The sequence below is a fragment of the Urtica dioica genome, chromosome 9 (assembly GCF_054948205.1).
Source record: "Urtica dioica subsp. dioica isolate 48M chromosome 9, U.dioica_male_clone48M_v1_H2, whole genome shotgun sequence".
Taxonomy (NCBI): Eukaryota; Viridiplantae; Streptophyta; class Magnoliopsida; order Rosales; family Urticaceae; genus Urtica; species Urtica dioica.
The window spans coordinates 15,990,245-16,015,234 of NC_142764.1; the positions used below are offsets into that span (position 1 = coordinate 15,990,245).

Genomic DNA, 24,990 nt, shown 5'->3' on the forward strand with positions numbered 1-24,990 from the left:
GTGGAAAGGGTATGGGTGTGGTGGCGCGGGTGGTTGGACGGGTCAACAACGGTGAGGAGTTGGGTATGGCAGTGATAGGGGCAAGTGTGGGTGGCTCGGGTGGATAGGTGGCAAGTATGGGGAAATGGGTCAGAGGCTCGGGCGAATGGTGGTCAGGGTGGGTGTGGCGATAGTGGGTGGTGGTGGTTAGTGCAATGAGTGACTTGGTTGGGGTGGTGGGCAGTGGGTTGCTCAGGTGGGTGCTTGTGGCGGCAATGTGTGTTGATGGGGCTAAGGGCATAGATAAGGAGATAGATAGATAGATAGATAGATAGATAGATAGATATATAGAGAGAGAGAGATAAGGAGATAGATAGATATATAGAGAGAGAGAGAAAGAGAAAAAGATAAAGAGAGAGATAGAGATAAAGAATGTGTACTAGAAGACGATCAGAAAGGGCGATGCGACATCGGGGATAGACACGTAAAACTTGCAACGGAAGAGATGCGGCGACGGTAAGACACTGAGAGAGATATAGAGTGAGTAGAGAGCGAGAGAGCGGGCTTACCGGAAGGTTGTCGAAGAGGGAGACGAAACGTTGATGATCAGTGCTGAAACCCATGGCATATGTGATGCGGCAGTGCACAAAGAGAGAGAGAGAGAGAGAGAGAGAGAGAGAGAGAGAGAGAGAGAGAGAGAGAAGCTTATTGGATGACGTTTGGCGGTTGACGTTCGACGGTAAACGGTCAACTGACAAGAGAAGATGAGTTGGATTTGAGAGAATGATATATATATATATATATATATATATATATATATATATATATATATATATAGAGAGAGAGAGAGAGAGAGAGAGAGAGAGAGAGAGAAATAGTAAGCAAAACATGGAGATAGAGATTCATAGGAAAACGAGGAGAAAGAACAAATGCGTGTATTTGACCTAGAATTTAGCACGACAAGTTGTTGCTATTGTCGCGGTTGTAATTCTTATATAGTACATTGCTATGACTAGTCGCGGCTCAAAGTTTTTTTTTATTTTAATTCATGAGCGGTACTGCTTTTTTTTAAGTGAAACTTTGAAACAGACGAAAAACTTTGAAACAATCGTGACTTGTCGCAGTTGTATATTGTTTTGTTAAGGCTATTTAGTCGTGATTAATCACGGCTATCTCCGGTTATGGATGAATCATTGATTTATTGTATTGATTTCTACCAATGTTGAATCAAGTTCTGATACCATTTGAGAATGGTGAGTGAGACCAATCAACAATAGAGGGAAGAGTAAATGATGAATTATATCTATGTTCTTGATTTGATTTATCAATAGACTAACAAAGTAACACAATTTTCTTTCTTCTTTTATTGTTATTATTATGATCATTATTATACTTTTTATTTTTGTTAGTGCAAGGATTAATCACCTAATTCCCCCGTAGCTCTTACACTCCCAACAATTCACCTCTTGTTAGTCTAAAAATATCAAATTTGCTCTTGTGATCCTACATCGTGAAAAATTCATGTCCGCCCCATTTTAAGTCATCGTGAATGATGTTTCAAGGAATATAAGTTTAACAACTTCTTTTCAAATGAATTTAATGGAAAATAAGTAAATAAATAAAATGGTTATTCCTCTCTCTCTCTCTCTCTCTCTCTCTCTCTCTCTCTCTCTCCCTAACCTATAAGCCCTTAAAATCTCCCCAAAAATCGAAACCTTAGATGAAAAATGCGCTCGGATTGCCACTGCTGTCATTTCCCAAACCTTTACCGGTGATCTCACTTGCTTAAAACCTCCCACCTCCACGCCATCGCTCCTCAAGTCTTTGGTCTCCCACCTTGGAATTGGTAATTCGGAGCAAGAGGATGACGAGAAGATTTCGGTCTCCATACGAATTGTGACTCAATTTATTGCACAAACTGCAATCTTGCTTAATCCAGCGGCAAGTTTACCCACTGCTCTTGTTTATAAGCTTTCTCTGTATAGAGCATTGTGTGCAGTGAAAGGAAAGAAAAGAAAAAAAAATAGAGAGAAATCGGGGATCAGAAATTAGGTTAAAATTTCGACTTAAAATCACTGTTTTTTTAGGCTCGGTGATATATTTGGATACAATATGTCGCAACCAAAAATATTTTAGATGCGACATGTTGCATCCAAAAGATATTCACATTCAAAAACCATTTTTGTTTTAGTGACCTACTAATCAGAGAGCTCTTAGTCCTTTTCGCCAGAGAAAAAGAATTCTTTAATTGTTAATGGCTTCAATGCGAGTCAAGTTTTTTAATTTTTCATTAATTTTTTTATTTTATTTTGTTTTTAATAAAGATATTTAAGTAATATCACAAAATAAGTAATCAGATAATCAAAAGATGATTAAAATAAATAAATAAATAAATAAAAATTGATGGCCGTCATGAAATTTTAGTAGCCGGACTACATTTAATTTTAACCCAATACAGGATTACAAGGTCAAATTTGATATTTTTAGAGCAACATGTGGTGGGTCATTATCAGTGTAAGGCATTGTTTGTTAAGAGAGATTATTGGAGGGATGGATTAAGATGAAGGGATTTGGAGGGATGGATTATGCATTTCCTTTGTTTGGTAGAAAGATAAAAAGATGGAGGGATGAATTTGTATCCGTGGAACCCACCAAAAAACTTTCCCCTCCATTTGGAAGGATTGTAGAAATCCATAGCATTTTATTTATGAAAATTACATTTATAATATTTATTGATGCAATTTCATAGTATCTAATTATTTTATACACAATTTATTTTCTAAATGATTTTGGATGTGAAACAAAAATGAGTAAAAATTAAACATAATTTTAAAATTAATGTTATATACTTTTATTTATGTACCTTGATTATATATTTGATATGTAGACAATATAGTTATTTTACTCACATATTTTATAATATATAAATATATATTAAAATTTTCAAATTATTTTTGGATAAATTACACAATTTGGTCTCATATAATAAAAGAGTTATTAATGTCATTAGTATGATAAAAAATAGTCATGTTTTTCTTTATTATTTATACCAAACAACAAGTGTATGAATTTTAATCTTTCTTCTTAACGTACCAATCAAGTTTTGGGAAAGATACAATCCCTCCATTTCTTTTTATTCAATTTCCCTCATCTTCAATCTCTCTTTCCATGTTTCCCTCCTCTCTGTTGAGAGAGAATTTAACTGATTAATCCCTAGAATAATTAATCAGATCTCTCTGATGAGAGTAATTAGAGGTCCATGAATAAAAATATAAATGGAATTCGATAATATTAAATTTGAGATTAATCTCACTGTCAACCGTCACTATCTATTTTTAGTTTTTTACAACTCGATCGATATTATAATCATAAATAAAGAAAACTTTTTTTAAAGTAACATGATTAAGCCAATATAAGGTGTGCGAATCAGGCTAGGCTCGCAACCTTTTTACGCTTCTAATTAAACTCTTTGTAGATGGTCAGAAAACATGTGGCCCTAAAACAAATATATTATTGCTCACTTTCATTTCGGACGTACTGTTTATATTATAAAAAGCATATACAATAGTTTGTATACTGTTTATTAAAAGATAAAGAAGGGAATAAAAATCTGATTTTTTTTTATGAAAAACTCTTAAAACAAGACTGTCATGATTCTTCAGTGTAACAAGGAAAGCACATATTCTCAACAGCCAAACACAGTACTTAAATGATTTCAATTACAACATCAACGTCGTGCTAAAACTTACAATCAGTTGTATAAGGATTATGATTTAACCAAATTCATAGAAACAATTTTTTTCCCCTTGGTTATTTATTTTCAATTGCATAAGTAGCTTATTATAGGCATACTTTGTAACATGGGTTCTCGTCGATTCTTTATTAGTTTAGTAATTTGCTTATTTTACGTCACTAGTTGTTCCCATTTAACCTTTTCACTAAACTCTTCAATCACAAGAAGACAAATTCACGTTCAGCCATACCTTACTACAAGCTACTATAAAACTACACGTGCTTATTCTTATCAAGTTGAAAGAGAGGATCAAGATACGGAAGCCACAACAAATTTTAAATCATGGAGTGGTCAAAACTTCACCAATCTTTACCATCAACATGGTCTCTTGAAAGTTGTAAGAATTTAAATTAATGAAATTGTCTATAGATATTACACACATTATTATTTTTATTTCATAATATATGGCTTGGTTTCACTAACACTACAGGCACAAGGGCTTCTAAACATCATAGGATGGGGAACTTTATTGCCAATCGGAGCAATAACTGCAAGATATTTTAGAAATTTTCCAATGCATTTGGATGAATGGTTTTCTTTTCACGTAATTTGTCAAACCGGTGGATATTTTTTGGGCTCAATCGGATGGTTCGTTGGACTGTTGGCTTCAAATAAGCATCACACTGATGACAAGCCACACCGAATTCTCGGTATCATAATATTTACATTTACAACCGTACAGGTGTGTTCATATAACTATCTACTGTATATTATTTAATTCTTCTGTTAAATATAGAATTCTCTTACTCTACATATACTAGTGAATCTTTAACTCTTTTTTCTTTGGTTGAATTTTTAGATGTTAGCAATTTTTTGGCAGCCGAAGATTGAAACGAATCGATGTTGCCGTAAAAGCTGGGTGATATATCATCGTCTTCTGGGTTATGCCTTAATAGCTTTGATCATTGCAGACATATTTCTAGGATTTAAGCATCAGAATCATGCAACCAAATGGCGATGGACATATCTAGGGATTGTTGGATTTTTGGGAATACTTGCTATATCTCTGGAGATTTATAGATGGTCTAAGACCAAAATAATTCATCAACCCATCGAGTTAAACAGCAATATGTACACTAATCCTTGAATTCTTGTAAATTATATTTGAATTAATCTTTGTATGTTTAACCATGCCGCTAGTTTGTAATGGGATTTTTACATTGTTGGCTAGTGAATAAATTCAAATTTGCATTAGAGGAGCTATTGGTCAAATATCTATATTGAGTGTTCATCAAATGACCTGATCAGATATTGGGTATATATAGACCAATAGTCTGAATTATTGCTATGTAAGCAAATTCTCTGAATGTTCTCTGAGTAAAATAAAAGATCATCACACTGATTTTGTAGTATATTAGTTATTAACGAAGTCAATTTTTTAATATGAAATTCAACATAAATAACTTAAACATATGAATAATTTGGAGAACTTATTATAGTTTATATAAAAGAAACTGATTTATTTATATTCAACTAAAAGTACTAAAACACTACAAAATTATAATCGACTAAATGAATAAAATGGAACAAAATTAGTTTATTTAAAAAAAATAGTTGACAAACCAAAATAGGGTAACAGAGAGGACAAAAATGATACAAAACTCAAGGGTTTTATTTTTATTTTTTTATTTAGTTATCAAAATGGTGAAAACATTGTTTTCTTTTTCTTTTTCAAAACTAATATTTTTATGAACAAACTCGTCATTAAATATTGTATTAATGAAATTATAAAAAAGTATTAGTTTTAAAAAAAGAAAATTTCACATTTCGGTATAAAAAAATAACATTGAAGAAAATAGCAATCAAGGACTATGTTTGCTTGAAGCTCAGAAACCATTTTACCGAAGCCTAGCTTACTCAAAGAGATTTAGCTAATGTCGTTTAAGTCTCGATTTATGTAATCTCTGCTATGGATCATTAAGATAACAATCATCAATTGAAATCGATTATTTGTTTGCTCCATTGTGAATATTAATTTTAAAACAACATCGGAATAATGTTAAATATGTATCTGACTCCTCACATGTTGTGAGTTGTTTCTAGACAAATACGATTTAAATATAACACAAACTCATATGAATAAAAATGAATGCTTCATTTTATTGATTTGAATTCAACTTTATGTATGAAGTCAAAAATATCTGCACAAACATACCTGTTCAACAGTCTGGTTTATGCATGATCTCTTCGAGTAACCAACCTCTTTACAGTTACTGCAGTGGTTCACTTGACCTTTTCTACTTTGTTTTGTTCCATTATTAGGTCCAGATGGAATTTCGTCATTGTGTCTGTTCCTCTTCTTCTTAGGACGCCCAACGTACAAGACCCATGGACATCCGATGCCCTTACATTCTGCTCACAATTTGATCTTGTTATTGAAAACAAATCAGAATTCTCGATCAGCCTTAATGAACTATTCTTTCAGTACATACCGTAAATCATCCATTGTAGGGAATTCCATTCCGAGTTTGAACTTGAAGTAGGGCAAAAGTTTATGGAATTCGGGTTTGGGCTTCACCAAAATATGGGACCTCTTTGGAGCTTTCTCGACGAAATAGGCCCATAGTCCAAAACAAAATAAACGGCGTCGTTTATTCTAAGCCAAACTTCTCTCGTTTCGCATCGGAGATCAGCCAAATAGAATCCATCCAAACGGAGACGATACAGACATTTCCGCGCAATAGCTGTCAGCGCTCAGATGAACATTCCAGACAAACAACATCAACAAGAATCAAAGCCACAGAACAACCGTGTCGCAGAAGAAGAAGAAGAAGAAGATCAGAAGAACCCAGGGACCGAGGACATGGCCGCCACATCAGCCGCCATGGACGGCGTCGCCGCGGCGGCGCTCCGGTCGGTGCTTCAAAGAGTTACTCAGGCAGCGGAGAGGTCCGGTAGGACGGTGCGAGTGGTGGCGGTGAGCAAGACGAAGCCGGTGCCTCTCCTCCGTCAGGTGTACGACGCTGGCCACCGATGCTTCGGCGAGAACTACGTTCAAGAGATCGTCGATAAAGCTCCTCAGGTTTTTCTCTTTATTTTCAATTCCTTTGTCTGAACGCTTTGATTTAGTTTCGGATAAGTTATGCTCTTTTCAATACTGCAGCTTCCGGAGGATATTGAGTGGCACTTCATCGGACATTTGCAGAGCAACAAAGTCAAACTGCTTCTCAGTATGAATCTCGCTCTCTCTCTCTAGGAACGGAAATTTAGTCGATGGAATTTGGCTGAGAAAATTTGGTGTGATGTATTCTTGTTGTGCAGACGGAGTGCCAAACCTTGCAGTGGTTGAAACTGTGGATGATCAGAAGGTAAAGACGTTCTTCGTTCATATATTTGGAAGAAATTTTAGGATTGATTTATTTTGGTGTATTGAATTGAAAATGGAATGTTTCGTGTTACAGATTGCAAATCAACTGGATCGTTTCGTTGGGAGTTTGGGTAGAAAGCCTCTGAAGGTGATGGTCCAAGTCAATACGAGTGGAGAAGAGTGTAAGTTTGACTTCTAACTAGACTTACTTGCACCTGTATGTTTAGCATAACAATGGGACTGAGCTATTTGATTACAGTTTGTTTCATCATGTGTTGTCCCGTTGAATCTTAGATTTATGCACGATGTTGGAATTGAACACATCACATTATATAATGTTTCAGTCTGTTGCTCAGCTTGTAAAGTTATATTTTCATTACTCTTAAATGAAAGTCTTTCTCAGCTTTTTTCAACTCATGTTTTTAATTTTGGACGTTGAAAGAAGAACCGCGCGAATATTTTCAGCAATGGATTTATTTCGTTAATTAACCAGCGTTTTAGCTTTGGGGATTCTGCGTGTTTTACAAATTCAGAGCTACGCATAACACAAATCAAGCTTACCTAGTAACTGTATCTAAAGAGTTCGATATATATTTCAAAAGGAATTGTGCTCCTTTTGTGCACATACTTATTTTTAGTCGCTGGTGATGGCCTAATTTGAAATGGCATCTGAATATTCGGCTAAATTGATTCAGCGAAATTTGGTGTCGAGCCCTCTGAATGTGTGGATTTGGCAAAGCATGTTAGTTCGGGATGTCCAAACCTTGAGTTTTGCGGCCTGATGACCATTGGAATGCCAGACTATACATCAACCCCGGAAAATTTCAAGGTGATGTATTATTGCACCTTATATATTTCTCAATATATATACAATTGCCTAATTTGCCACCAATTTCATAACATTTTCCCATTTTCCACCACAACGCTAATTTTTCCCAAAATGCCACCTCTATGTCAACAATGTTGACATCTATGTCAACAATGTTGACATCTAATAGTGAAGGGCAAACATAGATGTCAACATTGTTGACATAGATGGTGGCATTTTGGGAAAAATTAGCATTTTTGTGGAAAGTGGGAAAATGTTATGAAATTAGTGGCAAATTAGGCAATTTTTCATGTGTTGCATTGTATTAAGACCATGTATGTTTTGTCAGACGTTAGCAAATTGCAGAAGTGAGGTTTGCAAGGCACTTGGAATTCCGGAAGACCAATGTGAGCTATCAATGGGCATGTCTGGGGACTTTGAGCTTGCTGTGAGTATAACTCGATACGATGTATTGTATATATATGTATCAGAACTAAGAATAGATTGTTAAATATAATCCAGGCTTAAGAAGCCACACCGCTGGATATGGTGGTAGTCAATGATATAATATGAGTAAGGCTTGAGTGGTTCAGTAACATTGATCGTTTTGCAGGTTGAGATGGGAAGCACAAACGTGAGAATCGGTTCCACGATATTTGGGGCAAGGGAATATCCAAAGAAGCAATCATGATCAAATTTTGGTACTGATCAATAGTATTGTAATTTGACTGAAAGTCAAGTAATATTTTATATGATTTATGAATAAGACCGGAAACAAGCAAGAGTTTGGCATTTATAGAGAGAGAGCATTTGGCATGTATTAAAACTTCAATTATAAAGATACAAGTACATATATTTTCAATTATATTGCATCAACATTTTTTTCCCCAAAGAGATATTACATCAATACGTTAACTTGTGAATGTCAAAATTATCTTTTTGCATGAACAAATGCAAATAATTTATGTTTGAAATGTTTAGTAAGACAGAATTTCGGTTAGTTATGGAAATTTTGGGTTTCAAACGAAGTAAAATGCAAACTCACTAGTGTGTGGATGTAGAAGAAATGTGGAAGAAATTAGCTCAAGTGGTAAAAAGATAAAATTACTGAAAGTCGGACGAGTCTTTATTGAAAAAGCGTATTTTGTTGGTGGTTCACTTTGGTTTGGGTGCTCTGTTTCATTTCACTGCGTTTGGTTTAGGCTATGAAAGTGAAACATGAGCCATGAACAAGCTAAGCTCTCCATTTATCAACGCTGTGAAAGCACCGCCTGAACTCGCCGCAACCCAAACGACGACGACGGCGACGAGATCTTTCAACGCCGTAATTAACCGTCTCTCGTCCCAAGGCTCTCACCATGACGTCATCACCACCTTCTCTTCCATGCTCCGAACCAAAACCCCACCGGACACTCACACTTTCCCGAGCCTCCTCAAAGCTTGCACGTCGCTCCGCCTCTTTCGCCTCGGCGTTTCGCTCCACCAATGCGTCCTCGTTAATGGCTTCTCTTCCGACTCTTACATCGCATCTTCTCTCCTCAATTTCTACGCTGGCCATAGCTACGTCCGTCGTGCCCGCAAGGTGTTCGACGCTATGCCTGACAGAAACATCGTTCCTTATACTGCCATGATCGGCTCTTATTCTCGCTTGGGGGATTTCGACGAGGCATTGTCGTTGTTTGACGAAATGAGGCACGGAGGAATCGAGCCAAGCCCTGTTACTTTATTGGGTTTGTTCTCCGGGGTTTCGGAGCTTGTTCACGTTCAGTGTTTGCATGGGTGTTCGATTTCGTATGGCTTTCAATGTGATGTGAGTCTGATGAATTCAATATTAAATGCGTACGGGAAGTTTGGAGGCGTAGATGATGCGAGGAAGTTGTTTGAATCAATGGCTCAAAGAGACGCTGTTTCGTGGAATTCCATGATATCTGGCTTCGTCCGGAGCGGTAATTTCAGTGAAGTATTGGACCTTTTCTACAGAATGAGAGCAGAAAATATCGAGCCCGACAAACAGACTCTCGCTTATCTCGTCTCTGCAAGTGCGACCCAGAGCAATCTGAAACTGGGAATGCTATTGCATGGGAAGCTTTTGAGAACCGGGTTTCGATTGGATTTCCAAATCCAGACCACACTCATAGTTATGTACATGAAATGTGGAAGTATCAGCGCCGCTTTTAAGATATTTGAATTGATAAGAAACAAAGACGTGGTTTTATGGACGGCGATGATCTCCGGGCTTGTACTGAATGATTGTTCAGATAGGGCATTAGCTGTTTTCCAACAGATGTCAAACTCGGGAATAAAGCCATCTTCTGCCACAATAGCTAGCATCGTCGCAGCGTGTGCAAAACTGGGCTCTTTCGATTTGGGAAAATCGATTCATTGTCGCATCCTAAGGCTAGGAATCGATCTGGATATCCCTGCCCAGAACTCTCTCTTGACTATGTACTCAAAATGCGGGCGTTTGGATCAAAGCCGAGCAATTTTCGAGAGGATGCGAAAGAGGGACTTGGTCTCTTGGAACGCCATTGTAGCCGGGTACGCTCAGAGCGGATATTTGTCAGAGGGTCTTTCCCTTCTCTCCGAGATGAAATCAACTCTTCAGAAACCGGATTCTCTGACTGTCGTGTCTATCCTTCAAGCCTGCGCTTCTACCGGGGCGCTCCATCAAGGGAAGTGGGTCCACGGCTTTTCCATCAGGAGTTGCCTTAGGCCGTGCATAATGGTCGGCACGGCCCTCGTTGACATGTACTCGAAGTGCGGAGACTTGAACAAAGCTCGAAAATGCTTCGATATAATGACTGAGCACGATTTAGTCTCGTGGGGAACGATCATCTGTGGTTACGGCTGCCACGGCCGAGGCGAGGATTCATTGAGTTTGTACTCGGAGTTTATGAGGACGGGATTCAAACCCGACCGTGTGATTTTCCTCTCGGTCCTCACGGCTTGTAGTCATAACGGGCTCGTCGACCAGGGTTTGAGCATATACAAGTCCATGGACAAAAATTTCGGTGTTTCTCCGAGCCTCGAACACCGTGCATGCGTCGTAGACCTTCTTAGCCGAGCCGGAAGGGTTGAGGAGGCTTACGAGTTCTATGAGAAGGCGTTTCCCGAGCCCGAACCGGACGTTTTGGGGATAATTCTTGACGGTTGTCGGGCCAATGGTGATACGAAACTTGGTGAGATCATTGCGGGAAATCTTCTCGAGTTGAGACCCTCGGACGCGGGAAACTATGTGCAATTAGCCCACAGCTTCGCATCGATGAATAGATGGGACGGTGTTAACGAGGCGTGGACCCAAATGAGAAGTTTGGGTTTGAAGAAGTTACCCGGGTGGAGCTTTATTGAGTTGAATGGGACTATTGAGACGTTCTTCACGAGGCATAATTCACATCCACAACTCGAGGAAATGGTCTCGACGCTCGAGACTTTGAGGAGTGAGATGAGAAAAACTCGGGCGAAATGTATCGACCAACAAGATTCATGAGATTTGCTTAGTGAACATGCGACACACAACTAGGGTAAGAGACTATTTTATTTTTCTTTATATCATAAAGTTTCTCTTTTGTATTGCGTCAAAGGTCATTTATATGAAGCTTATCTTAAGACTACTGAGTGAGTGACCTCTTTGAGATGGGATTTGTGTGACTCTGACAATTCAAATATTTCAGCAACAAGCTAATCTCTAAGCTTTACGGTTATGATTTTGACAACAGACGGTTTTGATGTCTCTTGGATTAAAAGATTCAATTTTTCCATAGCATATATGTCACGACCCGCAGGACACCCGTCGCTCTCGGATCGCGACCTTTACCTATACTCATCTACTATCAAGTCATTCATTATTTATAAACCACATTTTATGAAAAGAGTAGCATTGAAGTCATGAGTAGTTTGTAGAAAAATACGGTAAAATGTTTCTTTTCTTTTTTAAAATGCTTTACAAACTACTTATGACCGCTACTCGTAAACACGGCCTAGGCCTTCAACGTGTGTTTAAATTTTACAAAACTTTAAGAAAATACTTACTTAATATCAAAAGGACTAGAAACAGGGTTCAAACTGGTTTTAAAGAAAATAAAACCTTACATGTCTTTTCTACATGTATCCGTCCTTGCCGCAGGTCGTCATGAGATCTACGTTGACTAGCACTTCCGCTCCGCCTGAGCTTCCTTCATCTACAGGGAGGGGGTATTGTTGGGTGAGTCACACCGACTCAGTAAGCAGGATATCTAACCTAGTGCTACATGAGATGCACGAATGCAGATGACAATAGCAGGCAACAGACTTAGAAGAATAACGATCATTCAACATCAAAGAAATTATCTAATTGGCTAACAAGAGCAATGTCATATCGAAGTTCATTCATTCATTCAGGAATCCGGAATTCTCCGGTTTCCTCAAAATCTCATCCATCTCACGCATCCCGGCACCTTACATCAGTGGACTGGGCCCAATCGACACTTCAGTTCGCAGCCGCTCATGAGTGATGAGTAAGCTATTCCGAAAACTCGAGCCTAGCTCTCGGAAAGCCGAAGTTTTAATGTCTGGGATCCACTAGCACATGTAGGAGAGCCTTAACGCGCGTTTGGTGGAGGAGATCAAACCCTCACCAATCCCTGGTTGCTCCAGGGTTCATATTTCCCTCAGGACAGGTAAGCCACCCATCGACTCACCTGAAGCCACCCATCGACTTCCCATTAAAGGGCCTTTGGAAATGCCACCCGCTACATTGCCGACAAAGGTTCGTTACGTTTTACAGGAGCTGTCTACAGCCTACCTGTCTATCCTATTACAGGAGGAGATCTTATCGGGATAAAGCCCGTCATTAACATTATTAATTTCACTGTATGGCTCTTTAAGTATTTTAGAAGGAGTTGTCGACAGCTGTGAGGCTGGACCTTCTCCTAGAACAGTTCCTCTCGGGATTGAATCCGGAGGACACCGTATCTCCTCCTCCTGTTGTCCTCTTCATCAAGACAAGGGATAAAACCTATAACAGAAGCTTAACATAGTTTCAAAGGCTTCAAGGTTCTTAACCCGCTAATCGTTTAACCCTATCATTTTATTATCTTATTAAGTTAGTGGCCGAAGCCTTATTCGGTCGTCTTGTCTAACTGGGTTTATCTTGGTTTTAGGATTAAACGAACAAACATAAACAATTATTCTACTAGGAACCATTCCCCTTTGGCGCCTCAAACCTAAATCCCACTTACTTGGATTATTGTCGCTCTTAAGCTTCGAGCGCTGAGGTCCTTATCCTCAAATTGCGTGCTTTCCGATATGCCTTCTTCCGAACGTTATCCTTGAGGTTGTCGTACGTGTTGGTTCGACTAACTCATGTGAGACGAACTAACGTTAAAATCTTAACCAAGTGTATTTGTCGAGCCTCTATGAACAGACGATTAACGACACAGAATAAGTCGAGAACGTTCAGAGAACCAACAATCTTAACAAAGACTCAAGGCTAGAAAATCTGGTCACTCTCCCGAGACTCTAGCAACTTAGAGTAATGAACTACTTTTCTCGAATTCGCTCGACATCCTCAACGAACTCAAAATGTCACAAATAGAAATTCCACTTGGCTTTCATACTAGACATGATCCAACCAGGAAAATTGACGGTTTAAGCTTGACTTCAAATTTTAGAACTCAATTTCACCCTTCGAAATGAGTTCTGACTCAGGAACGTTTAAAAGCTCAATTTATCGAAAACGCTGGTTTGACTTGACTTTATTCGATAAATTCTAAATTATACTTGAGTGAACATAACATAGAAATAATTTTTAAGAACACTCGATATAATAATTTTTCCCTAAAATTATTATATAACTACTAATAAGCGATAGACTTTTCTTTTGAGAATACATTTCCGATTACAAACAATTAAAATACGACATAATAATTAAACATCTTCGAGCTTCCGCGACTTCCGTGCCGCGAGCAAAAACGTTGACTCTTGTACCTAATTAAGACAAAACCCGACGCTCCTCTTATAATTAACGCCCACCCGTCGGCGTTGACCTGTGACACCACTGAGACTCGAGAACGGAGGCCCATGCCAACCGAACTCAACCGCTCGTAAAACAACAGAGGGGTTAATAATATTCGACAGCCGGAAGACCATAATACCCCTAACTCAACTATATAGACAATATCAGATACCCAATGGCAAGCAAACATGGCCAACAGAATTCCATACCAAATCATCACCCTCAACATAAATTCATAATCAATCCAGCAAAACAATCTCAGAATCACGTCACAAAAATCAAGATCAAATCCAATCAAGCTCAAACACACGGCCAGAACCATTTCACATGGCCAGGACCAAATTCAAATGCAAACTCGTCTAAAATCAAGAACAACCATCTCAATCTCTCAGAATCATCATTGAATCAACTCATTGAACCAGCAAATTCGCTTAAAATTAAAAACCCCCAAATTCCAACCTTAAAATTTTGAACCCTAGAAATAGAAATCTCTCTTACCTCAGGTGAAATTGGTGGGGTTCGAGTCTTCTCCGGCCCTCTCTCCCTTCTTTCCCGGCGATCTATTCTCGGCCGGTGACCTGGGTGGCTCGCGGCGGCTCTTTTCCTCGGCGGAGCGCGCGCGATAAGTAGGTCTCGGTGGCTTGCTGTCGGCCGACCTCTTCCTCCGCGAGCTCACCCTCGCCGCACACTCTCTCGCTCTCTTTCTTTCTCTCGCTCTCTCGGCTTTTCTCTCCCCCTCGATTTCTCTTTCTCCCCCTCTCGGCGTTCTCTTCTTCTTCTTCCCTTTTCTTTCTTTCTTTCTCTTTCTTTTTTTTTCCTAGTTGCCGATTCTCTCACTCGGCCAAGTGATACAAATCACTTTGAAGAGGATTCTAGCCATTGATGACGTGGCAAGCTCAACCTTATCCTATCTTTTATAATCCAACCTCTTTTCCTTGTTTTCTTTCAAATGGGTCCCTTAAAAATTGTTACAACCACGTCCTTTTTCATAATTATTTAATTAAATCCATAACCGAACGGATTATAATTATATGATTCGAACCGAGAATTTTCTCATTCGTTCTCGACTAATTAAAATATATTTAAGGTTTCTCGGAATTAATTCTCATTATTGAGAATGCCTTTCTTAAATTAATTTCCGGAATATTTCCTCGGAATTAATTTATTATTCGAGATAAACTCGATAATTCCTTTACTCCTTCCGAGATTTCTCATTACCTTAATATATTTAAATTACTCGATAAACTCATTGGACCATAGTTCACTCAAGAGACGGAAAAATATAACGAGGAATTTACTTCACTAATTTCCTTCCGGATTCCTTTCACATTGAAATTAGTTAGGTCGTTAAAATATATTTTCACTTTCACAATCCTTCTTACATTCGTGAAAATATTCCAAAACCTTATCGACCTTGATATTCTTAATTTCCCATCCTCGATTATTTCCTCGTTCCTTCGAGAAATTCCTTTATATTATTTCCTCTGAAATCTTGAAATCTCACTTGAAATGTGAACCGAGGGAGTACAGAGAAAATTTTCTCGTTTATCTGAAACGAGAGAAGAATGAAATTCTATATAAATTCAAACGAGAGAGAGAAATATAATCTCATTTATTTATTTGCGAGAGAGAGAATCATATGGAGACGGCGTTTAGAAAATTAGGTTGTGCGGGTCTCACAATATAGCATTCAAAGGTCATTTATATGAAGCTTATCTCAAGACTACTGAGTGAGTGACCTCTTTGAGATGGCATTTGTGTGACTCTGACAATTCAAATATTTCAGCAACAAGCTAATCCCTAAGCTTTACGGTTATGATTTTGACAACAGACGGTTTTGATGTCTCATGGATTAAAAGATTCAATTTTTCCATAGCATATAGCATTCAAAGGTCATTTATATGAAGCTTATCTCAAGACTACTGAGTGAGTGACCTCTTTGAGATGGCATTTGTGTGACTCTGACAATTCAAATATTTCAGCAACAAGCTAATCCCTAAGCTTTATGGTTATGATTTTGACAACAGACGGTTTTGATGTCTCTTGGATTAAAAGATTCAATTTTTCCATAGCATATAGCATTCATTTCTTGGCCACTTTACCTATATGTCAAAACAACTGTAAACTCATTTCTCTGGAAAGAGATCAGAACTCTTTAGTGCTAGCTATAGCTCAACTAACAACACATGTCACATGTGAGATATTAAGCTTTTGGTCACATTCCCCGGACGTTGAAAATTCAAAGATTTTAGAAAGATAAATAGGAAGAGAGACAAAGAAAGGGAAGGAAGAAAAAACAGACCAGAGTAAGGAAAAAAAAAGTATGGGAAGTTGGTCATGTGTTGTGTTTGTGACAATATTATTAGTTATGGGGATTTCATTAAGAGTAGAAGCTGAGCTTGCCTATAATTACTACAAGCACTCATGCCCGTCAATGGAGTCTATAGTGAGGTCGGAGATACTAAAGCATTCTCTGACAGATTTTTCTGCCCCTGCAGCTTTTATTAGGCTTCTCTTCCATGATTGCCAAGTGAAGGTTAAACCTAAAGAAGTATATATGATTCATTATCTTTCATCGCTTTTCGAATTTTTTTTTTATATTTTCATTTCGACAATTTTTGTTTTTTTGTGATTTTAGGGCTGTGATGCATCTATAATGCTGGATTCACAGAGACCGAGAGGGGGCTCCGAAATGGTGTCGCAGAGGAACTTTGGAATCAGAAAGCTGGAAATTATCAGTCACATAAAGTCTGTGTTGGAAAAGAAGTGCCCTGGGAAAGTTTCTTGTGCAGATATAATTGCCTTGGCGGCCAAGGAATCGGTGTCTGTGTCTGGAGGGCCTGAAATTAGGATTCCTCTTGGAAGAAAAGACGCGCTCACTGGCAGCTCTCAGCAGGCTGATACAAAGCTTCCCGAAGCAGGAATTGCGGTTGATGAGTTACTTCGGATTTTCGCGTCTTATGGGATGAACATTGAGGAATCGAATCGATCATAGGTAACTCGTATTATTATTATTACAAATAAGCCTCTCAATCAGTTAACTATAACATTCTGAAAATAGCTCTAAATTGCCAACTATTTTATGTAAATATTATCCCTAACTAATAAAGAACTTGTAAAACGTCATGCATATTTATAACTAATGGTTGAATGTCTAGAGTAGAAAAATAAATAAATAAAAATGGACGATGGGTGCTAGTTGGGGCTATTGACCTCTGATAATATCATAGAATACCATCTCAAAAGTAACGATGAATAACTCGTAACCTTAAGCCCATACATCCCTAATAAGAATTAATAAAGGCTTTAAAAAATCACCTTCAATTAAGATTATCAGGTCCTTGGATTATTTCCAAGAGGACTTAGTTTTAAGCTGTCACCCACCAAGTAATTGTTAGTCCTTCAAGTTCCTAAAATCTTGGTGGGGTTACACGGTGAACTTAAGGACTCAACCCTAGTTAAGTAAATAAATTATGACTATCCTTTTTTTGCAGGAGCACATACAGTTGGAGTTGGACACTGTGTGAACGTTGTAGAGAGACTGTATGAAAGAGGGAAAAGTGAGCACATGGACTTGGTTTTCAAAGAGCTACTGAGACTGAATTGCCCTACAAGAGTCCCTTTGACCAATATCACCGTATTGCCCAACGATTTGACCCCATTGGCATTCGACAATCATTACTACAAAGACATCTTGATGGGTCGCGGCTTGTTTGGTATCGACTCGGGAGTCTCGAGAGACCCTCGAACCGTGAGATTTGTCGAACGCTTCGCTTCTGATCAAAACCATTTCTTTAACGTTTTCTCTTCGGCCTTTGTTAAGCTCTCTTCCACCAAAGTTCTCAGCGGGAAGCAAGGTGAAGTGAGAAGGCAATGCAATCGCAGGAACTAAAACAATCCATTTGTGTTGTCAAATATGCTTCAGCGAATCGATTGCCGAGCTATATACTTAGCAGTCTAATTTTGTTGGATAATCTAGTACACTGATCCTTATACTTGACCCAAAAAATAAAAGTACTTGCTCTAAATGGTCTGTATTGGTTGAATTTTAGACTTGAGCCAGAGTTGAGAAAAAATATGTAATATACCTCTTTCAATTATGTATACAATAAATCAATTTTGGCTGGTACAAACATAACTCTCTCTCTCTCTCTCTCTCTCTCTCTCTCTCTCTCTCTCTCTCTATTCCAGGTTATCGTCAGCGCTGGCTTGCGTATCAAAATCTGTTTGAGTAGGATGGTGTGTACTCTGGCCAGAAACCCCAGGGACTTCTGACTTGTGGACCAAGTTACTGATCATATCAACTACGCCGATTGATGTAAGGTTAATGAGAGCCAAAAACGTCAAGGTCTGATCATGGAGGTGGCTTTAGCACCGCTGTGGAATCAAAGTGACCAATTATTCCCTCACCCAGAAGACGCATCGCAGCACCCTCTGAAAATTTCCGTGCGAATAGGAAACACGAAACGGGTGTCGAATTCCTCTGACACCATTCTGTCCGGTATTCAGTTTCATAGTATACGTGGTTTATGTCCTGCCGAATCACCACACAAGTAATATGAAAATCTAATATCTTACAGCATCTCTAAGACTTTTAAAGAAGAAAAAAAAAGTGATGTGTTGTTTTATTGGTCATTGTCAGTGTTATTAAATTGCTCGACTCCCCGTGAAGAACAAACTCAATCAGTCCCTATTATCTATCCTAGACAATCATGTTAAATAGTAAAGCATGAAAAATGAGTAATTATATAAAAAAATAATACTAATAATTATAGAACCTGTATTTCTTTTATCTTCTGGCGGCTGCAACTCTTATATGTAAATGTAACAGGATGCCACCCGGTGTTTTCCATTTTGTTTGTAGGCTGATCCCAAACAGTGTAGGTCAATGTTCGGCGTTCAAGTTCACTTTCAAGATCGTTCATCTGATAAGATTTCACATAGAACATGTATAAGAGGGGATTCAAGCGGAAACCCTTTGGTGATTTTGTCAATAGGTTTGGATCAAAGCCCATGTAGAACATTGAAAATGAGCAACCTTCAAGTAAGACCATAACTCAATTTGAAAAGGGTTATAGAGAATCTATCTAAACTCACTGCAAGCAATGTCTGCACATAGTGTTCATCTGGAATACAATTATTCTGCTTCTGAAGTTTCTGCATCGGGAATAAAGCAACCATTGATTAGAGTCATCTTGGGCGAATAAAAATGTGCATGTGTTCTGTATAATGATTAACAAACTACTATGTTGACAGCGCTTTCCTGAGAGAAACATACACGTAGGTAAACTAAGAAGACTGTAAGAAATAAGCTAAAAGGGATTTCAATCTTTCCCAGTTCCTACCTCAAAAATCTCATAACACTTACCAGATTCAGCTTTCCTTTCTTGGCATCCAGAGGTGGGCGCCGCTGCAATGAAATCACTTCAGTTGGTTTCATTTTTTTAGTATTTTACTTTGACTTAACAAGACTAAAGTACTGTCAACATGCCAATATGATGGAATATTTCCCACTTTTATTTAAGAAAAGGGAAGTTCAAGCTGAAATAGTTGACATGCCCAGAGAATTGAATTTGATACATACCACGCAAAAATTTTTAAAGACTGGAAAGACAGTCTCATCGTCTGCAACAACTTCTGCATGTTTCCGAATCAGGGCGATCCACTGAAAATTTGTCACATTAATTACATAAGAGCACATATACATTATGCAACAACCTTCCCAAAATGCTAGTTTACCTGAGATCCTTTACGCCACTTATTTATTCGTATTTTTGGCGACATTTTTGGGTTGTATCGTTCCTCTTTCCCATCAAGAAAGCTAAAATAAGAAAACAAATCGAATAGATTTTGTCAAATTTCTTGTACTGTTTTTTTTTTCAAACAGTTCTATAAATTGAAACCAGGGCTTAAATCACCGAGAATTACCTGTCCACGAAACTCCTTGGAGATGCCATCAGATAATTATATATATAGCTAAAATTGTACAGAGGGACACAGCTGCATCACAGTAATGAACAAGTTTTGCATTGACGTTGGCAATAATGGAAACACATAAAACCCCAAAAATTGCCAAGAAATAAAATTAAAAATAACCTGTCAGATAGAAGAACGAATCTCTGATTTGCGGGATCATCAAGAGCTGCTTCTAGCAGCAACCTTTCTGCTTGGATCATAGTCGACTCTCCCCAGCCAACCTGAAAGAGAATAGTTTTTGTAACTCTTGCCACAATGTCAATTTTTTCTGAGCGATAAAGTGACTGAAAAGACATTTATATATAAGCTACAATATGCAACAAAAATAACGAGTCAATTTGAATTTATTTGGTAGTTCGGACATCAAATCACAGAACTTGATTAACAGCTTTTGCTTGACAAGTCATTTTCGCGTCAACGAAACAGAAATTAGAAAGAGAAAAACAAACACCTGAATGCTGTTCCTCAATTGACGGCCATGGAAGAAGCGCGACCTCGTCGTAGACTCGTCGAAGTTGAATCCCGGCGCCGAGTGAATGTAAACCGAGAAATTCGCCACGTCAGCATCCTTTGAGGGATAGAGAAAGCGAATGTGAGTCCATAGAAGCACAGCGCGAAGAAGTTTTCCGGGGAAAATTGAGAAATGGAAAACCTACCTCGAAGAAGTTTTCCCAGAGGAAATCGAGCGGGAGATTTCGGCGCGCGAGAAATAGGAACGCGATCTTAGGAGGACCGAAGGGGAGAATATCGCGAGATTTCGCGCGAGACATCGAGCGACGAGAAAGAGACGGAGCGGCGTCGGCGTCGGGTGAGTGGAGGCGGAAGAAGGCGAAGAGGCAGAGCGCGATGGAGAGAGAAACGACCAGCTTCCAGCTCAGCCAGATGACGTGGCGCGGCCTGATTGGCTGTGGCTTCTTCGCCGCCGAGCTTCTTCCGACCAACATTCTTTTTCCCTCTCTACCTTTCTTCTTCTGCTCTTCTCTATCTCAGTTAGTATTAAAACTGAGAGAGATTTTTGAGTGTTTGATAAGTTAATTCAAAGCACTGCATTTAAAATAAGTAATTAAATAAATAAGGCAGTGATCGGTGCTTTGCTGTGTAGCGGTGATTTAAATTGTGGAGCTCGGAGAAAGTTGCAAGCTATTTAGTCGGAGTGATCTAATGAATATATATACACATTCATACATATGAATGGAAACACACGACGTCGTTTCGGACTGGGTTATGGATCATTTCACACGGCATTGCTTGCTATTTTTTTTTTTTTTTTTTTTTTTGCTCAATATCATTGCTTGCTATTTGCTCCTTCTTTCTTTTTTTTTTTCCTTATTTTCCTTTTTAATATCTTATGACAATCATTGCGGATTTGATCAATTCTGGTTACTCAGAGAATATTGATGCATAAATAATGTAAGTATGTAACTACTTAATTTCAATATAAGCACACTGTACATCCATATTATAATGTTAAGTCAGAGCAAATGATAAATTAGTTTTAAATTCGAAATTCTATACCTAGTATGAGAATAACTATAATGTTTCATAATTAATTTGATGCATAAATAATGTAACTATTTAATTTCATAACTAATGTTTCAATTCTGATTACTCAGAGAATATTGATGCATAAATAATGTAACTATTTAATTTCAATATAAGCACAATGTACATCCATATTATAATGTTAAGTGGGAGCCAAATGAAAAATTAATTTTAAATTCGAAATTCTATACCTAGTATGTCAAGAATAACTATAATGTTTCATAATTTATTTATTTTTTTCTTCCTCGAAAAGAATTAGGGTGCTCAATTCAAATATGGACAATGCTCCTCCAATGTGTACACTTCTTTGTAAATTCTATTGTGAAAGTCAAACATAAGTTGGTTGTTTACCAATCTCAACATAGTGGACGAAAGAAATCAGGCTAAAATAGTAAATACCAAGAAATCATTTCACAAAAAATGTAAATGTTCTCGTACAGGACCACCACTCAGATTCCATGTGATATTCCAGAATTCAATAATATAATCACCGTCGTAATAAAGCGGAAAATCAATAAACGCACTATATTGACTATAATACGGCATGTTAGGAAATAATCAGCAGTTTGGGCGACTTTGTACAATGCATAAATATACATATAAGGACAAGCCATTAAACCCATTAATGAACATAACTACAATTTAATACCCTTTATAAAGGGTTACAAGACCTTAAACCATCCTAGGCATTTAATCATAGCTTTCTGGCGATGTAAGAGAGCTGTGACGAAAAGCATGTTCTTGTCACCTCCCAAGCAATTTCTTAGGGTAGAAATTGATGACATTTAGAAAGAACTATATGGTTAAAGAAAAAGACAATAATATTGTTTTTTTTTTTCTAGAAGACTATCGGCTGACACTTGCCTTGGTGTTTTCGCGATCGAGGATTACATTCAAGATCTTTCCGGGGACGTAAATTCTCTTCTTGACTGACTTGCCGTTCAAGTAGTTGGAGAGTTTTTTGTCCCGTGATGCCAACTGAAAAGCGTCCTCCTCGGAACACGTTTCTTCGATCTGGATTGTACCCCTTGTCCTTCCGTTAATCTGAACCGGTAACACAATCGTCGATTCCTTCAAGTACTCGGGATCGGCCTGTTACAAGGCGTTAATGATCGTCTCAATTAACTCAGCTAAAACAAGTCGCCTATCTTAGCAAGCAAGGAAATGATTAGCGCAAGTCAAAGTGGATGGAAAGAGGTCACAAACCTTTGGGAAAGGTTCATAAGCCAACGAGTTGGAGTGTCCAAGGCGAAACCAAAGCTCCTCGGCCACGTGAGGTGCATACGGTGAAAGCAATAAGACGAATGCCTCAGCAATTGATTTTGGATGTTTGTCCCACTGTGAAAATTGGGTCAATAAGCACCAAAGAGATAAATATTTCAAAGAGAATCGTGTGAAATATTTACCCTTTTTTCTTTTTCTTTTTCTTCGTTTACGTATTTTATTCAATTTCTCTCTTTGTACAAGGAAAACATAATCTCTCTATTCAAATTTTAAAAGAGATGTTCCCCAATCTAAAAGTAACCACCACACCGTGGAACCTCCCTAAACTATATAGATTATTCTTTATAGATGTCATGATTTCCTGATCCTGGAACGTAAATACTATCATCCCCAATCAAGTACTAGGATACAAGATTTTGAAAAACTATAACTAAACCTTATATGCCACATTAAGGAATTCCATCATTGCAGAAATCCCAGTGTTAAAACGGGTAGCTTCTATTTCTTCCGTCACCTGAAAATTGAAAGCAAACCTGTCAAAAAGGAAGTTCGTTCTCTTCATACGCATTATTAATGTGTTCGTTTTGGGGCTTGTTTCGGGTTTTTCCCGTAGCCACTCATGTAATCGGTCTTCGCATGTTTTTAATAGAATGATGTTCTCGTTTCAAAAAAAAGTTTTTATGGGATGTAGTTGAATCTTTTTTTTTTTTTGTATTTAGTTTGAAGAAACCATGGGATATTTTAAAGTGTAAAATGACTAAATGATTGACAAAGGGACCGTGTACAAACATTCTCGCAAATGGCACTGCAACAGCTTACTAAGAAAAAGAAAAGGAAAAAAGAAAAGAAATATTAAGAATAAGAAGAAACGATGTACCTTGACTTTCGAGTTTAAATTGCATAGCAACAGTTCAAATGATAAAACAATCGGGATGAAAAAAAATAAAGCAAGCATGAGCAGAAGAAGACAGGAAGTCCAATGTTACCTTGGAAATGCATTTATGGAGAGATCGAAGCTGATCCAATGTAGGTTTCTCATCAATCACAACTGTTCCATCCTGGAATGAACCATCCACTGAAGGTGAACCAACAATCAGTCTCCAAGATCTACCCAAAAATCGATGCACACCTTCAATTCCACCAGTGTTCCATGTTTTTGAGTCTCTAAAAGTGAAATTCAATGGAACATGAAATAAGAAAACAGCATTTACAAGCAGATACTTTGTGAACAAGATGGTAATAGTGTAGCGTCGTGAACAAGATGGTAAACCAAACAGTGAAATAAAACTTACCTAAGTGGACCCATGAACATTTCATATAAACGGAGTGAGTCCGCACCATACTCAAAAACAACATCATCGGGATTAACAACATTGCCCCTACTTTTGCTCATCTTATGGGCTCGGGCAAACAAACGAATGTTAGGATTGTCTTTCAGGACAAAAGCATCTCCAGATTTGGTAACCTACACAAGAAAAATTAGCATATATCCCACAAGAAAAAAAAAACACAATTAAAATGTTGAAACTTAATAAAGAGAATGGCATCCAGAAACTGACCATTTCCTCCGAGATCTTTTCTTGAGTGTATTCAACCATTGTTTCTGCAGCATCAGCAGAGATGAGATTTCCATTAGGATCCCTGCAAGCCATGTACTGAACCTGCGATTGCAAAGTAATAGAGACTCATTATGAAGATTATTTAAGTGAGATCAACTTGTAATTGCTCAATATAAGAGAAGAATAGAACTTACCTCTCCAAGAATAAGCCCCTGGTTTATCACACATTTGAAGGGTTCTCTGGTAGATACGACACCAATATCATAAAGAACCTGAAATATAGAAGCAGGGATTTATTCTTTCTTTTTTATAACCGTGGTGCCCGGGTAGTAGACCCGACTAATATCCACGAGGCCCTGGCATTATCGACCGGGAGATACCCCAGTGGCCCCAATTGTTGCATCCAGGAGGAATCGAACCGGGGACGTACCAGGTCCCAAGAATCGCTCTTACCACTAGACCAACCCCTTGGGGTTAAAGCAGGGATTCATTCTATACAACACATTTTTTTTTCTGTTTCTGCCACCTCGAGCTTTAAATGGTTGAGATAACAACTTATCAGTAGTTCTTTAAAAAAAACTAAAATATAAAAAATAAATGAAAGACAGAACCTAATATGACGCCCTTGGCAGCTGTTTATCTCAGTTATTAATAACATAACATCTTAGTTAAACTCATATCTTAGGTTCACATACAGTCAGACAGACACATTTTAATTACAAACCTTGTGCCAGAACCTAGAATAGAGCAAATGGAGAACAGCGTGTTCAGCGCCACCAACATACACATCAACTGGGCCCCAGTACCTAC

At 38.1% G+C, this 24,990-nt stretch overlaps 6 protein-coding genes across 6 annotated transcripts in view; 4 read left to right on the forward strand and 2 right to left on the reverse strand.

Annotated features, from left to right (window-relative positions):
- Positions 1 to 3,720: 3,720 nt before the first annotated feature.
- LOC149385297 (cytochrome b561 and DOMON domain-containing protein At5g35735-like) lies at positions 3,721 to 4,949 on the forward strand. The gene is made up of 3 exons (XM_089627019.1): positions 3,721 to 4,109; positions 4,203 to 4,454; positions 4,572 to 4,949. Exons 1-3 carry the CDS (start codon positions 3,840 to 3,842, stop codon positions 4,857 to 4,859), a joined length of 810 nt encoding a protein of 269 aa, XP_089483145.1. The 5' UTR covers positions 3,721 to 3,839; the 3' UTR covers positions 4,860 to 4,949.
- A 1,414-nt stretch (positions 4,950 to 6,363) lies between these two features.
- LOC149385298 (uncharacterized) lies at positions 6,364 to 8,749 on the forward strand. The gene is made up of 7 exons (XM_089627489.1): positions 6,364 to 6,794; positions 6,876 to 6,942; positions 7,034 to 7,080; positions 7,174 to 7,261; positions 7,775 to 7,908; positions 8,237 to 8,335; positions 8,501 to 8,749. Exons 1-7 carry the CDS (start codon positions 6,471 to 6,473, stop codon positions 8,576 to 8,578), a joined length of 837 nt encoding a protein of 278 aa, XP_089483615.1. The 5' UTR covers positions 6,364 to 6,470; the 3' UTR covers positions 8,579 to 8,749.
- Positions 8,750 to 9,032: 283 nt separating this feature from the next.
- LOC149385299 (Tetratricopeptide repeat (TPR)-like superfamily protein) lies at positions 9,033 to 11,594 on the forward strand. Its single transcript, XM_089625032.1, has one exon. The coding sequence runs from the start codon at positions 9,113 to 9,115 to the stop codon at positions 11,372 to 11,374; it is 2,262 nt and encodes a 753-aa protein (XP_089481158.1). The 5' UTR covers positions 9,033 to 9,112; the 3' UTR covers positions 11,375 to 11,594.
- Positions 11,595 to 15,992: 4,398 nt separating this feature from the next.
- Positions 15,993 to 17,775, forward strand: LOC149385300 (Peroxidase family protein). Its single transcript, XM_089626819.1, has 3 exons — positions 15,993 to 16,415; positions 16,518 to 16,863; positions 17,362 to 17,775. Exons 1-3 carry the CDS (start codon positions 16,203 to 16,205, stop codon positions 17,769 to 17,771), a joined length of 969 nt encoding a protein of 322 aa, XP_089482945.1. The 5' UTR covers positions 15,993 to 16,202; the 3' UTR covers positions 17,772 to 17,775.
- Positions 17,776 to 17,835: 60 nt separating this feature from the next.
- LOC149385301 (Core-2/I-branching beta-1,6-N-acetylglucosaminyltransferase family protein) lies at positions 17,836 to 21,242 on the reverse strand. The gene is made up of 10 exons (XM_089626818.1): positions 20,512 to 21,242; positions 20,307 to 20,423; positions 19,976 to 20,076; positions 19,808 to 19,879; positions 19,619 to 19,700; positions 19,464 to 19,544; positions 19,248 to 19,289; positions 18,977 to 19,036; positions 18,658 to 18,804; positions 17,836 to 18,413 (listed from the first exon to the last, which is right to left on the reverse strand). Exons 1-10 carry the CDS (start codon positions 20,797 to 20,799, stop codon positions 18,234 to 18,236), a joined length of 1,170 nt encoding a protein of 389 aa, XP_089482944.1. The 5' UTR covers positions 20,800 to 21,242; the 3' UTR covers positions 17,836 to 18,233.
- A 654-nt stretch (positions 21,243 to 21,896) lies between these two features.
- The window catches only part of EMB2369 (tRNA synthetase class I (I, L, M and V) family protein), a 6,590-nt gene continuing 3,496 nt past the window's right edge, over positions 21,897 to 24,990 (reverse strand). Inside the window, exons 13-20 of the mRNA XM_089626528.1 lie at positions 24,905 to 24,986; positions 24,375 to 24,452; positions 24,181 to 24,282; positions 23,914 to 24,086; positions 23,608 to 23,785; positions 23,058 to 23,135; positions 22,604 to 22,735; positions 21,897 to 22,489 (exon numbers count right to left, since the gene is read on the reverse strand). Coding sequence (XP_089482654.1) covers positions 22,244 to 22,489; positions 22,604 to 22,735; positions 23,058 to 23,135; positions 23,608 to 23,785; positions 23,914 to 24,086; positions 24,181 to 24,282; positions 24,375 to 24,452; positions 24,905 to 24,986 — 1,069 coding nt within the window. The 3' untranslated portion in view covers positions 21,897 to 22,243. The remainder of the gene's footprint in view (positions 22,490 to 22,603; positions 22,736 to 23,057; positions 23,136 to 23,607; positions 23,786 to 23,913; positions 24,087 to 24,180; positions 24,283 to 24,374; positions 24,453 to 24,904; positions 24,987 to 24,990) is intronic.

Excerpts from the sequence above, each read along its gene's own strand:
- LOC149385297 (XM_089627019.1), top strand. The coding sequence starts at position 3,840 with ATGGGTTCTCGTCGATTCTTTATTAGTTTAGTAATTTGCTTATTTTAC. Across the intron at positions 4,110-4,202 it reads AACATGGTCTCTTGAAAGTT|GCACAAGGGCTTCTAAACAT; the intron begins GTAAGAATTTAA and ends CTAACACTACAG. Across the intron at positions 4,455-4,571 it reads TTACATTTACAACCGTACAG|ATGTTAGCAATTTTTTGGCA; the intron begins GTGTGTTCATAT and ends TTGAATTTTTAG.
- LOC149385298 (XM_089627489.1), top strand. The coding sequence starts at position 6,471 with ATGAACATTCCAGACAAACAACATCAACAAGAATCAAAGCCACAGAAC. Across the intron at positions 6,943-7,033 it reads CAAAGTCAAACTGCTTCTCA|ACGGAGTGCCAAACCTTGCA; the intron begins GTATGAATCTCG and ends CTTGTTGTGCAG. Across the intron at positions 7,262-7,774 it reads CAATACGAGTGGAGAAGAGT|CGAAATTTGGTGTCGAGCCC; the intron begins GTAAGTTTGACT and ends AAATTGATTCAG.
- LOC149385299 (XM_089625032.1), top strand. The coding sequence starts at position 9,113 with ATGAACAAGCTAAGCTCTCCATTTATCAACGCTGTGAAAGCACCGCCT.
- LOC149385300 (XM_089626819.1), top strand. The coding sequence starts at position 16,203 with ATGGGAAGTTGGTCATGTGTTGTGTTTGTGACAATATTATTAGTTATG. Across the intron at positions 16,416-16,517 it reads TCCATGATTGCCAAGTGAAG|GGCTGTGATGCATCTATAAT; the intron begins GTTAAACCTAAA and ends TTGTGATTTTAG. Across the intron at positions 16,864-17,361 it reads GATGAACATTGAGGAATCGA|CTTTTTTTGCAGGAGCACAT; the intron begins ATCGATCATAGG and ends ATTATGACTATC.
- LOC149385301 (XM_089626818.1), bottom strand. The coding sequence starts at position 20,799 with ATGTTGGTCGGAAGAAGCTCGGCGGCGAAGAAGCCACAGCCAATCAGG. Across the intron at positions 19,290-19,463 it reads TCTTTAAAAATTTTTGCGTG|CGGCGCCCACCTCTGGATGC; the intron begins GTATGTATCAAA and ends ATTTCATTGCAG. Across the intron at positions 18,414-18,657 it reads AGAAGATAAAAGAAATACAG|GACATAAACCACGTATACTA; the intron begins GTTCTATAATTA and ends GTGATTCGGCAG.